The following is a 13,345-nucleotide window of genomic DNA, read 5'->3' as shown; positions in this document are numbered from 1 at the left end:
TACTCACTGGGTCAAAATGATCATCAATAGCATAACTGGCCCCTGATCATGGCATTTCTGACGATGTGTTTCTTACAATTTTTATATGGACTACATCATCTCACTTGAACATTAATTGTAGGATGACACATTTAGACCTTTTACCATCTGATTATCCTGTCAACATGCATTATGAGAATTTAAATGCTACAGAAAATGAAAAAAAACAATAAACAGAAAAAAAACCTTTTTATATTCAGCAATGAGGGAAAAGTTTTACTCTGTTCAGTTGGTTTTCCATCTGCTGCAGTAATCAGATTGTCAGTTCCTAAATTAGCTTGATTACTTTTAATGGGTGCTAATGCATCATAGGACAGTTACAATTATAGACAGATGCAATTTACCCCATTGAGCTTTGCCAGCATATTGCAAAAACAATTTAGCTAAGCTTTATTCTCTCTTCTTTAGATAGATGTTTCCTTTTGAAAGCCAAGTGAATAGACTGCATATCTTTCTGGCATTGCTAACAACCCTGCCAGATAAAAAATTTTCTCATGTCGCTTAGTTCTTCTCACAATCATTTTAAACTAGTGCCCTCTCGCTGTTGACCTCTGGCCAGTTAGTGAGTTTGCATCTTTCAAATGGTCAACATGCTCGTTCAGAATTGCCTCTTCTACCCAAACTTTGTACTTCATGGGACCTGACCTCATGCTGATGATGCCTGTTCCCCTTGCAGGCCACTTCCATGATTTCGGCACCAAACTTCATCCCCTGAAGTAAATGGTATCTGATGCTGACAGGAGTGCTGAATATGGCATTGCCATTCCTGATATTGTTTCATCCTCCCAATCTGATCAAGGAATATCACATTAAACCTGGTGCAGACTCTTCTCCCCATTAGCAATTCAGCTGGAGCTATCTCTGTAGTTGCATGAGAGGTGATCCAATAATCAAAGGAATTACATATCACGCGAAGTCGTAGGCTGTTTCTATCAGTCTGCCTTCAAAGTTTGGACTGCAAACCATTGCAAATCAGACCATTGGACAACGGATGGTATGGAGCTGTCCTTATGTTGAAAGCCATTTAGGAAATTCTCAAATTCGTTGCTGGTAAATGATGGCCTATTGTTTGTGATCAACACTTCTGGGAGCCCACATATTGTCATCTGTCTTTGACAAATTAACTTTATGTATGTCTAACCATATTGAATGGGCATCAATAATGACCGTGAAAGGACCCGCAGATTCGAAGTGTAACCGAGTGCAGGGTTTACTCAGCCATTCCCATGAACATGGGGGAGCTGCCGTCAGGAACTATTGTCCTTGCTGGCTCTCTGGGCACTGCCCTACCAATGCAGCTATGTCTGCATCCAATCCTGGCCACCAGACATAACTTCTCACCAACATTTTTATCTTGGACACCCTGGACAACCCTAGGGGAATTCAGCTAGTATCCGGCAGCGACCTTTGTTTGGGGCAATTTCTCTTGATCCCCATAATGAAATACCATCCTCTATGGCGATCTGGTCCAGTAAGGTTTCAATTTTAGATGTGATGGTCCCTTTGTTTCCTCTTGTTTTAGTTTTGCCAGGACTGCACCTTTTTGCATCCACAGTCTGATATTGTCAGTGGTGATGGAAGGATACCGAGAAAGTTTAAAACCAAAACAGACTCTTCCAGTATATCTGATTGTGAGAGGCAGCTCAAGGTGTCTGCATTTGCTATTTGGCCTCCCAGACAATGTTTCAACTTGTAGTTGTACACACTTAGAGTGAAAGCCCACTGCTGAATTAGAACTGAAGCTGTAGGCAGTGTTGGCCTTCTCCTCTTTGCATAAAGTCTGGATTAGAGTGGTGCTGGAAAAGCACAGCCAGTCAGGCAGCATTCGAGGAGCAGGAAAATCGATGTTTTGGGCAAAAGCATCTGCAGTCCTCACTTTTGCCTCCTCTTTGCGTAGTCCTAGCAGGGGTTTGTGGTATGTTCCCATTACAAATTTACACCCATAAAGATTTTGCTGGAACTTTCTCACACCATAGATGATCACCAAACCTTCCTTCTCTATCCAGACATACTTGCGCTTTGTATCAGCCAAAGTCTGCAAAGCATACGCTATTGGGCATTCCTCTCCATTGGACCATCTGTGAACCAACACTACCCCGATAGCGGCAAAAGTGATTTCCTGATGAAGGACTTTTGCCCAAAACATCGATTTTCCTGCTCCTCAGATGCTGCCTGACCTGCTGTGCTTTTCCAGCACAGACTCCGATTGCCAGCATCTGCAGTCCTCACCTTTGACTTTCCCGATATCGTTAGGGGAGGCATCGCATGTCAGGACTAGATCACGCTTGGGATCATAATTTACCAACAATTTTCCAGCTTCTTCACTTCCCTAAAGGATATGTCTTGGTTACATAATCATTTCCAAGGCTGACCCTTTTTCAACAGCAACTTTCTGTAATACTTCACCAATCCAAGGAAAGACCTAAGCTTCAGCACAGATGTGGGAGCAGGATCATCTTTGATCATCCTCAATTTACCTTCCATTGTGTGTAAGCTGGTCTTGTTGATTCTGTAGCCCAATAGGTTACTTGGGGTGCCTGGAACACACTTTTTTCCCTTCTAAGGCATATGTCTGACTTGGAGAAACATCTAAGTGCTCTTTAATAGTCTTCATCATTATTAGCATGCCATCCAGATAAATGTTCTCCATTGACTGCTGAAAAATGGCAAAGGCTGATGATACCCCAAGGGCAGTATCGTATATTGATACTTATCATAGCGCGTATTAACTGTAACATAATCTGGGAATCTTAATCTAACTGCAATTGCAAGTATGCAGTTCGCTTTGGGAAGGACAGCCAACCCCAACTAGCTTTGCATATAAGTCCATCTTGCATGGCATTGGGTATTTATCCAGCTGCAAGAGGTGGTTTACTGTTTGTTTAAGATCCCCACAAAGGTAAACCAACCTGTTAGGCTTCACAATCGGTATGACCAATGGTGCCAATTCTGCAAACTGTACTGGTTTGATGATTCCTTCACTTTTCAACCTCTTGATTTCTGCCTCTACTTCTGCAGATAAGACAAATGGCACTGTGCGGGCCTTGCAGAACTGTGGAATTGCTTTCTGGTCAAAACGCAAAGTGGCCTTGGCTCCTTTGATAGTCTCCAGACGTTCCTGAAAATCTTTCAGATATTGATTTCTAGGACTAGGATTTCACGCAGGCAGCCATTTTCTAATTGAAAAATGTTGAGCCAATCAAGGTGAATCTTTCTCAACCAATTTTGCTCAATCAGGATTGGGCCTGAGCCTTTTACTACAATCACTAGTAACTAAACAAGCTGATTCACATTTGAGACTGGAACCGAAGTTGTGCCTTTAATCTGTAAAGGTTCCCTGATGTAGGTTCTCAGTATAGCTGAGGTGTTATGCATATTTTAAGGGTTGGAGTCCACAGCAAATGTAGTTAAAGACTGGCTTGGTAATCAGTGATAAGGCCAAGCAGGAATCAATATCCATCAAAATTGGGTGATTATTTAACACAACGTTTATTGTGATTGGTCTGATTTGGATGTTGTTAAGCGATTTAACTGTTCCAAGCCAGGTGTAGATGGGCTTTAAGGAGTGTTCACACTCCTGGATACTGGCCTATTTGTTCTGTTGCTCAATTCAGGCCTAGTGGGACTCCTTTGCTATCTTGAGTCTGCATACCGGCAGCAACTGCAGTGGCTTGCTGACCTGGATCTTGGAGAAAATGTTAACCCTTTGGTTTAGGTTTTGTTTTGGGATTTTACTGCAAGTTCCTCTGTTCAGTGTATGTCTTGACTGAGGCTATGCAATTATCTTTATTCAGTGCTGTCCTGCAGGCTCAGCTGGCCTGGCAAGGTTGTCCACTTCCACTGGCATACCCTGTAACTCATATGCTCCACTTGCCACATTTTCTAATGACAGAATCAGTTGTACCGCCTGTTTGAAGTTTAGTTGGGCTTCAGCTCGAAGGCACTTTTGCATGGTTACATCATTAATCCCACATACCAAATGGTCCCTCAGCATCTCATTAATGGTTAAACCAAAGTCACATGCCTCTGCCAGTCATCTTAACCTTGACAAAAATCCCGACAGCAATTCCCTGGTTCTTGAACTGTTGAATAAAACCAATAGCGTTTCAGAATGAGAGGAGGATTTGTGTCATAATATTCCTTAACTACATCGTCAACTCTTGAAAGGGTTTAGTATCTATGCCTCAGGAAACTTTTGGCTCCTCATAACCAAAAAAGCTGTGGGTCCACAAGCTGTCAGGAGAATTACTTGTTGTCTTTCATCTGCCACAATGTTGTTTGCCTGGAACAAATAATGCATTCTCTCCACATACTGGGCCGAATTTTCAACAGCAGGCTTGAACAAGTTAAGCTTCCCAAATAATGACATAATGACAGAAATGCATGCCCCCAACACAAAGACAACTGTTGCAATGAGCCAGACTCCCTTATTAGATCAAGTTAACAGCCCCAATCAGGGAACTCATATTCTGGTTGACTTTGTTACAATCACTACATTGATCAAATGGATTCTGTCTTTGATTCCTCCAGGACAACCTCTCCCTCCAGCAATATAATATTATCATTCACAAATAATGCTACTATCCTATTTCCCTTAAACCTCTTGTATCCAAGAATACATTCCAAACAATCCTGCCCAACTTTGAACCAGGTCACCTCAATCGCCAGAATGTAATACTCCCATAAGGCTCTTTGTCATTGTCCTTATTTACCTTGTTCTTTGCATTTACATACATGCATAGTAAATCTATCTTAAACTTTCTTAGTCTGACTTTACCTAATAATCTCCTATTCGTTTCTCTAAGTGCTACTGAGCTTTATTAATCCTTTGTTCCCGTTTCACCTTTCGAATGCCGTACCTTGTTACCCCATCTCTCTGCCAAATTAGCTTACATGTATATCCTTTTCAACAACTCTAGTAAACAAACCTAACGAGGCCATGTTGAAACTGGAACAATCTGGTATCTACAGTTCACATCTCCCCAGATAACAGTCGGTGCTCAGGAATTTAAAAATCTTGCCCCTGCAACATTTCTCAAGGTGCATTTCATCTCTAGCCTCCTATTACTACAAATTATCCATTTCTGTAATATCACCAAATATTCAAATCTGCCACTTTTCATAAACATGATAGTGAAAGTGTCATGTTTCTAAACACTGTTCAAAAATTTTTTTTTTTCTAAAGATGACTAATCATAAACTCCTCCAGGGAAATTTCATTTTTGACCTTCCTGTTACAATATGATTAAATAGTGCTGTTAGTTTGTCTTACTTTATTCCTAATGTTATGTTTTACTAATGATATATATTTTATAAAAATGCAAAAGATATGTTACATCTGAAGTACATGTTTAATATATTACATAAATAACTATATAAAACTTGGTCGACTTTGGCTAAAAACCTGCAAACATTCAAAAATGTTTCTATCAGTTGTTTTTAATGAACAAGCAGCAGAACAATTATAAGATAACAATTAAAGGATTAAAGATAGTCAGCATGATTTTGTGAGGGGCAGGTCATGCCTCACAAACCTTACTGAGCTCTTTGAGTATGTGTCGACAAAGTTGTTGAAGGTTGAGCAGTACGTGTGGTGTATATGGATTTCAATAAGGCATTTGATAAGGTTCCCCACAGTAGATTCATTCAGAAAGTTAGGAGATATGGGATACAGGGAAATGTGGCTGTCTGGATATAGAATTGGCTGGCTGAAAGAAGACAGCGAGTGATAATGAATGGAAAATATTTCGTCTGGAGATCGGTGACCAGTGCTGTCTCGCAGGGATCTGTTCTTGGGCCTCTGCTCTTTGTAGATTTTACAAATGACTTGGATGAAAAAGTGGAAGGGTGAATTAGTAAGTTTGCTGACGACACAAAGTTCAGTGGTGTTGTCGATAGTGTTGAGAGCTGTTGCAGGCTACAACAAGATATTGACACGATGTAGAGCTGGGCTGAGAAGTGGCAGATGGAATTCAACCTGCATAAATGCTTCATTTTGGAAAGTTGAATTTGAATGCGGAATACAGGGTTAAGACAGGATTCTTGGCAGTGTGGAGGAACAGTGGAATCTTGGGGACTACGTACATAGATCCCTCAAAGTTGCTACCCAAGTTGTTAGGGTTGTTAAGAAAGCATACGGCGTTTTGACTTTCATTAACAGGGAGATTGAGTTTAAGAGCCACAAGGTTTTGCTGCAGCTCTACAAAATCCTGGTCAGACTACACTTAGAATATTGTGGGAAGTTCTGGTCGCCTCATTATAGGAAGGATGTAGATGGTGTGGAGAGGGTGCACAACAGATTTACCAGGATGCTGTCTGGATCAGAGGGCTTGTCTTATGAAGAGAGATCGAGTGAGCTAGGGCTTTTCACACTGCAGAGGAGGAGGAAGAGAGGCGACTTGGTCAAGATTTGCAAGGTAATGAGAGACACAGATGGAGTAAATAGCCAGAGACTTTTCCCCACAGCAGAAATGACAGTAACAAGGAGTCATAATTTTAAGGTGATTGGAGGAAGGCATAGGGGAAATGTCAGAGGTAGGTTCATTACGCAGAGAGTGGTGGATGCTTGGAATGCAATGCCAGTGTTGGAGTAGAGTCAGAGATATTAGGGACATTTATGCGACTGCTGAACAAGCAAATGGACGGCAGTAAATTGAGGGCTGCGTAAGTTAGGCTGATCTTCATTATGATAAATGCTCGTCACAACATTGAGGGCTGAAGGGCCTATATTGTGCTGTCTTAGCATTTGGTTCACTAAAATATTGTATACATTCAAGCACTGTAATCATACGATTTCTGGTATTTACTCCTACTAACAATAGCCAATCTTTGGCAAATTTAGGGAACCATGCCCTAAGGATGAATAATCTCCTTAAGATTGCTTTCATCTTGTATTTACGAAACAACAGAAGTTAATTAAACATGATTTTTAATTACATTTAAGATTGCTTTCATCTTGTATTTACGAAACAACAGAAGTTAATTAAACATGATTTTTAATTACATTTCAAAAATTCTACATATGATTAATTTCTTACCTTGACAAGCTCCTGTTTTAATATTTGGAATAAAACCACGACGACATGGTTGTGGTTGGGCGGGACACATCTCACATGGATGCCCCCAGGCTCGTCCAACTGTTGCACAACAAAGGACTTTGGTACAGACAATGCCAGTCAATTGTCCTTGGCACATCTGTTTTTCTACTGATGTGAAACATGGTCCAGTTCTGTAATCTGAAATACAAAATGTACCATTACAGTCGATTCACCTCACCTGCCATTTGGCATTCAATGGACATCAGCATTTTACTAACAGCATCCTGGGTATCACTCTCAAGAAGCTGAACTGAACAAGGCATAAAGGTATTGCGGCTACAAAGGCAAGTTGTAGATTTGGAATTTCCAGTGAGCAACTAATTTCCTGACTCCTCGATTATTTGCACGGTAGGTCCACAGTATGATGAAAAACTCTCCACTTATCCTAAGGAGTGCAGTTCCAAAGGTACAAACCTAGGCAAAGCAGCCAAACAATTAACAGCCCATCTATTTCATATACCGAATGGGAAATGGTGCGCCATGCAGAAATACACGCCACACCTTATCAATGCGTGTGGGTGCCACAAGTGGGTGCGCACATGCCTGTGTGTAGATCTTTAGCTTTTCTGATAACTCTGAGAAAGTGGGATTTGATTTCCAGCACATTATCCCAGGTCAGGTCAATTGATGCTGGCCTTGCCAAAGATACCCACATAACACAAAAGTCTTTTTTTAAAAAGCCTGGATGGGGTCTTCGAGGTTCATCACCAAGAGTGGCTCAGTGACATACTTATGATGAACCTGTCCGAAATCATGAATTAATCAGCAACATTTCCACCAGGCTTAGCCTGTGGCAAGTGGTAAGGGAATCAACAAAAAGGAAAGCTTTACTTGGATTTTTGCACATTAATCTACCTACCAATAACAATAGTAGCAGACGTGACCTTTCTGCAGACCTTGTCGGGACAAAGCCCAGCCTTCAAAGTAACACATCAGGTTGTGGCACTAGCACTATGTTAAATTGGATAGATTCAGAACAGGTGTAGCAAAAATCTGATTGAAGATTTGTAGCTCGGGTATCCGTTGTTGTGGTTCTGCTCGCCGAGCTGGAAGTTTTTGCTGCAAACGTTTCGTTCCCTGGCTAGGGAACATCATCAGTGCTGTTGGAGCCTCGTGTGAAGCGCTGCTTTGATGTTTCTTCCGGTATTTATATTGGTTTGTTCTTGCCGCTTCCGGGTGTCAGTTTCAGCTGCAGTGATTTGTATGTGGGGTCCAGGTCGATGTGTCTGTTGATGGATGTTCTTGCCGTTTCCGGGTGTCAGTTTCAGCTGTAGTGGTTTGTATATGGTGTCCAGGTCAATGTGTCTGTTGATGGAGTTGGGGGATGAATGCCATGCTTCTAGGAATTCTCTGGCTGTTCTCTGTCTGGCTTGTCCTATGATAGTGGTGTTTTCCCAGTCAAATTCATGTTGCTGGTTGTCTGAGTGTATGGCTACTAGAGATAGCTGGTCGTGTCGTTTTGTGGCTAGCTGATGTTCATGGATGCGGATTGTTAGCTGTCTTCCTGTTTGTCCTATATAGTGTTTTGTGCAGTCCTTGCATGGTATTTTGTAAACTACGTTAGTTTGGCTCATGCTGGGTATTGGGTCCTTTGTTCTAGTGAGTTGTTGTCTGAGCGTGGATGTTGGCTTGTGTGCTGTTATGAGTCCTAAGGGTCGCAGTAGTCTGGCTGTCAGTTCTGAGACGCTCCTGACGTAAGGTAGAGTGGCTAGTCCTTTTGGTTGTGGCATGTCCTCGTTCCTCGGTCTATCTCTTAGGCATCTGGTGATAAAGTTGCGTGGGTATCCGTTTTTGGCGAATACCTTGTATAGATGTTCCTCTTCCTCTTTTCGCAGTTCTGGTGTACTGCAGTGTGTTGTGGCCCTTTTGAATAGTGTCCTGATGCAGCTTCGTTTGTGTGTGTTGGGGTGGTTACTTTCATAGTTTAAGACTTGGTCTGTGTGTGTTGATTTCCTGTGTACCCTTGTGGTGAATTCTCCGTTGGGTGTTCTCTCTACTAACACGTCTAGGAATGGGAGTTGGCTATCCTTTTCCTCTTCTCGTGTGAATCGGATTCCTGTGAGTGTGGCGTTGATGATTCGGTGTGTTTTTTCTATATCTGTGTTTTTGATGATTACAAAGGTGTCATCAACATATCTGATCCAGAGTTTGGGTTGGATTTGTGGTATGGCTGTATGTTCTAACCTTTGCATAACTGCCTCTGCTATGAGTCCCGAGATTGGTGATCCCATGGGTGTTCCGTTGATTTGTTCGTATATCTGATTGTTGAATGTAAAGTGAATGTAAAGTAAACCACTACAGCTGAAACTGACATCCGGAAACGGCAAGAACATCCATCAACAGACACATCGACCTGGACCCCACATACAAATCACTGCAGCTGAAACTGACACCCGGAAGCGGCAAGAACAAACCAATATAAATACCGGAAGAAACATCAAAGCAGCGCTTCACACGAGGCTCCAACAGCACTGATGATGTTCCCTAGCCAGGGAACGGAACGTTTGCAGCAAAAACTTCCAGCTCGGCGAGCAGAACCACAACAACAGGTGTAGCAGCTCAGATCTGGGCACCTTTGAGGCACCAGCATAAGATGACTTGCATTCAACTCCAATCTGTAAATCCCATGTCTAGCATGTAGGAGGTGCTTCATAACATTCTCATCCTCAACAAAAGGACAGCCCCACAAATCAGCAAAAGAAACTAGGCTGATGTATTTGCAACTGTTTTCAAGGAGAACTGTCCCAGCATGACAATGCCAACCTTTAGACAATTTGATTCACTTAATGTGACATGAGGAAAAAGCTGAATGCACTAGATACTGTTGACTTTGGCAACATTTTAGCACATTTCCCTCCATATTCCATCCCTATTCAAGGTTCAAGTAGGTAGTTTACCACCAACTTCTCAGAGATAAGGGAGAATACGCAAGACATGCACACAAACATATAGGACTCTAGAGCTAGCCATTTCCCTAGCTATGCTGCTCCATTAATTCTAAAATACTGTCATATTCCAGACAACAAGGAAAATTGACCAGGTTGTCTTTTTCATTAAAAGCAGGACAAATCCAATCTAACAAATTACCATCCCCATGGAAGGAAGTGATAGACAGTATCACTGACAATGATAATGACAAAGTTAAAAATCACACAACACCAGGTTATAGTCCAACAGGTTTAATTTGGAGCACACTAGCTTTCGGAGTGACGCTCCTTCAGCAGGTGATAGTGGAGGAGCGTCGCTCCAAAAGCTAGTGTGCTCCCAATTAAACCTGTTAGACTATAACCTGGTGTTTTGTGATTTTTAACTTTGTACACCCAGTCCAACACCAGCATCTCCAAATAATGATCATGACAACAACCCTGTGACTGTCTCCTGGGCAGGTAAACACTATGTGTGAATAAAACAGGGACAGAGCATCCAAACTGTAATAGAGAAAAGGCTATTCCAAAACCTGGAAGATTCTTTCTCACCTTTTGCTGTAAGCCTTCACACAGTGACTGAAAGACTGAACAATTAATGTGCCAACTGCCCTGGCTTTGTAGTAAAGGATTTGGGAAGAATAAGAATCTTAGAATTGGAAGAACTTGGGAAATGAAAGGAAACCCGATCAAATCCTGTAGGCTAGTGCTACTGAACTATTATTCTAGTCTTTTTTTCTCCATTCCTAATATTTGTTTGTTTGTGTGTAAATGCCTGCATGCATATATGGTTTAAGAACAGGGCTAGAGAGTCACCTAGGAAAGTTTAAGTAGATGATTCATATTTTGTTTTCCTGTAGTAGTACAGGAAAGTACAGAAGTCTGGTCAGTGTTTTGTTAACCTGAGTCTATTAGACAGGTAAACAGTAAACCTTTGACTATTTTGTTTAAATCTCTAACTTTTGTGATCATCTACACGGTCCACAACTCCACCAACTTTAGTGTTATCTGCAAATTTACTCACCCATTCTTCTACGCCTTCATCCAGGTCATTTCTAAAAATGACAAACAGCAGTGGCTCCAAAACAGACCCTTGGGGTACACAACTAGTAACCGAACTCCAGGGTGAACATTTTCCATCAACCACCACCCTCTGTCTTCTTACAGCCAGCCAATTTCTGATTCAAACCGCTAAATCACCCTCAATATCATGCCGCTATATTTTCTGCAATAACCTACCATGGAAAACCTTATCAAACGCTTTACTGAAATCCATGTACACCACATCAATTGCTTTAGCCTCATCCACCTGTTTGGTCACCTTCTCAAAGAATGCAAAAGGTTTGTGAGGCAAGACCTGCCCTTCACAAAACCATATTGACTATCACTAATCAGATTATTCCTAATAATTTCCTAATCACATTCAACAAATTTATTTCACTGTTTACACTCCACAACATTTCATCTTGTTACTTCTCTCCAACAAATCCTGTTCATTCTCTTCCAAACCCACATTTAAAAGCTATTCATATCTCCTCTTTCCATAAGATCCATACAAAACACTTCAAATCAATTTCTTTTGAAGTTGCTTCTCAAAATGTTTATTCAGCTTTCCATTTAAGTCTGTTCTTGGCAAATACAAAGTTACAAGTCACACAATATCAGGTTATAGTCAACAGGTTTATTTGGAAGTACGAGCTTTCAGAGCGCTGCTCCTTCATCAGGTAACTAGTGGGGCAGGATCGTGAGACACAGAATTTATAGCAAAAGATCACACTAGTTTGCAATTAAAATGATGTATTGAACAAATGTAGATTGCTGTTAAGTTTTTCATCTTTTAGAATGGGTTGCAGATATTAGTAATATTAATATTTCATTAATACGTACATCCGAGACTGCTTTTAAGTCACATTCTCGAGATAACTTAAGGTTTTATTAAAAACAAATGACATCTCAGCTCAGACAATGCATTAAAGGTATGAGTTTAGAGTCTGTCTGTATCCAATCTTGAGTTGTACCGGCTCTATGTCCAAAGTAGGAATTTATGAAATGTTATTTGGATTGACTGCCTACAGGTTGTGTGTTTTTGACCAAAAATAGAATGTATCTGCAAATACAAATTCACCCCATAGATGGGTGAGAGAGAGAGAGAGAGAGAGAGAGAGAGAGAGAGAGAGAGAGAGAGTGTGTGTGTGTGTGTGTGTGTGTGTGTGTGTGTGTGTGTGTGTGTGTGTGCGCGCGTCTGTTTGGTCGTGTGTGTGAGTGTGATGGAGTATAAGCCTATGACAGGATGTGTGCGTGGGTGACAGTATATGAGGTGCATGTGCATTTGTCAGAGAGAGAGACACTGTGTATGAGAGAGGGTCCACGTGACTGTGTGAGTATATGAGTATGTGTATGTGTTCTTTGTGTGTGTGAGTGTATAGTGTAATGGTTTCACCTATAGTGTAACATGAAACCAAGGTCTCAGTTGAGGCCATCCTCATGGGCACCGAATTTGGCTATCATTCTCTGCTCGGCCACTCTGCATTGATACATACCTCGAAGTCCACCTTGAAGAATGATCACCCAAATATCCAAGGCCGAACTTCTCTGACCAAAGTCTTTCCCGACTGGGAGGGAACATCCCTGTCTGTCGATTGTTGCGCGATGTTCATTCATCCATTGTTGTAGCGTCTACTTAGTCTCGCCAATGTACCATAACTCAAGGTATCCTTGCCTGCAGCGTATGAGAACGCTGACAACGTCGGCTGAGTCACACGACACCGTGCAACAATCGCCAGACAGGGATGTTCCCTCCCAGTTGGGGAACACTTCAGTGGTCAAGAACATTCTGCCTCAGATCTTCAGATGACCATCCTTCAAGGTGGACTTCATGATATGCAACAACACAGAGTGGCCGAGCAAAGGCTGATAGCCAATTTTGGTATGGCTCAACCAGGCCCTTGGATTCATGTCACACTACAGTTGACCCCACTACACTATACACTCACACATACACACACACTTAAGCAGAACCTCCCTCATACCATACACTCTCTCTCAGACACACACACGGATACAATCCCTACACTCACACCCATGCACACATTTTCTCACAGGCTTATACTCCATCATACTCATTCACACATTCTATCAAGCATGCACACACGCAAACACATGCTCTCACACACATTCACACTCACACACTCTCTCTCTCCCTCACATACATACATACCCAAACATAAGTCTATGGGGTGACTGTGCATTTGCAGAACCTTTTTTTGCAGATACATTCTATTTTTG

At 41.7% G+C, this 13,345-nt stretch overlaps 1 protein-coding gene across 2 annotated transcripts in view; it reads right to left on the bottom strand.

Annotated features, from left to right (window-relative positions):
- Nucleotides 1–13,345, bottom strand: part of LOC132834735 (fibrillin-1-like) — a 589,699-nt gene that overhangs the window by 456,769 nt on the left and 119,585 nt on the right. For both annotated transcript variants that reach the window (XM_060853700.1, XM_060853701.1), the window contains exon 6: nt 7,077–7,274. In XM_060853700.1, the coding sequence (XP_060709683.1) occupies nt 7,077–7,274 (198 nt within the window). The remainder of the gene's footprint in view (nt 1–7,076; nt 7,275–13,345) is intronic.

This window comes from Hemiscyllium ocellatum, chromosome 42, assembly GCF_020745735.1.
Source record: "Hemiscyllium ocellatum isolate sHemOce1 chromosome 42, sHemOce1.pat.X.cur, whole genome shotgun sequence".
Taxonomy (NCBI): domain Eukaryota; kingdom Metazoa; phylum Chordata; class Chondrichthyes; order Orectolobiformes; family Hemiscylliidae; genus Hemiscyllium; species Hemiscyllium ocellatum.
This window is presented reverse-complemented; position numbering and strand designations above follow the sequence as displayed.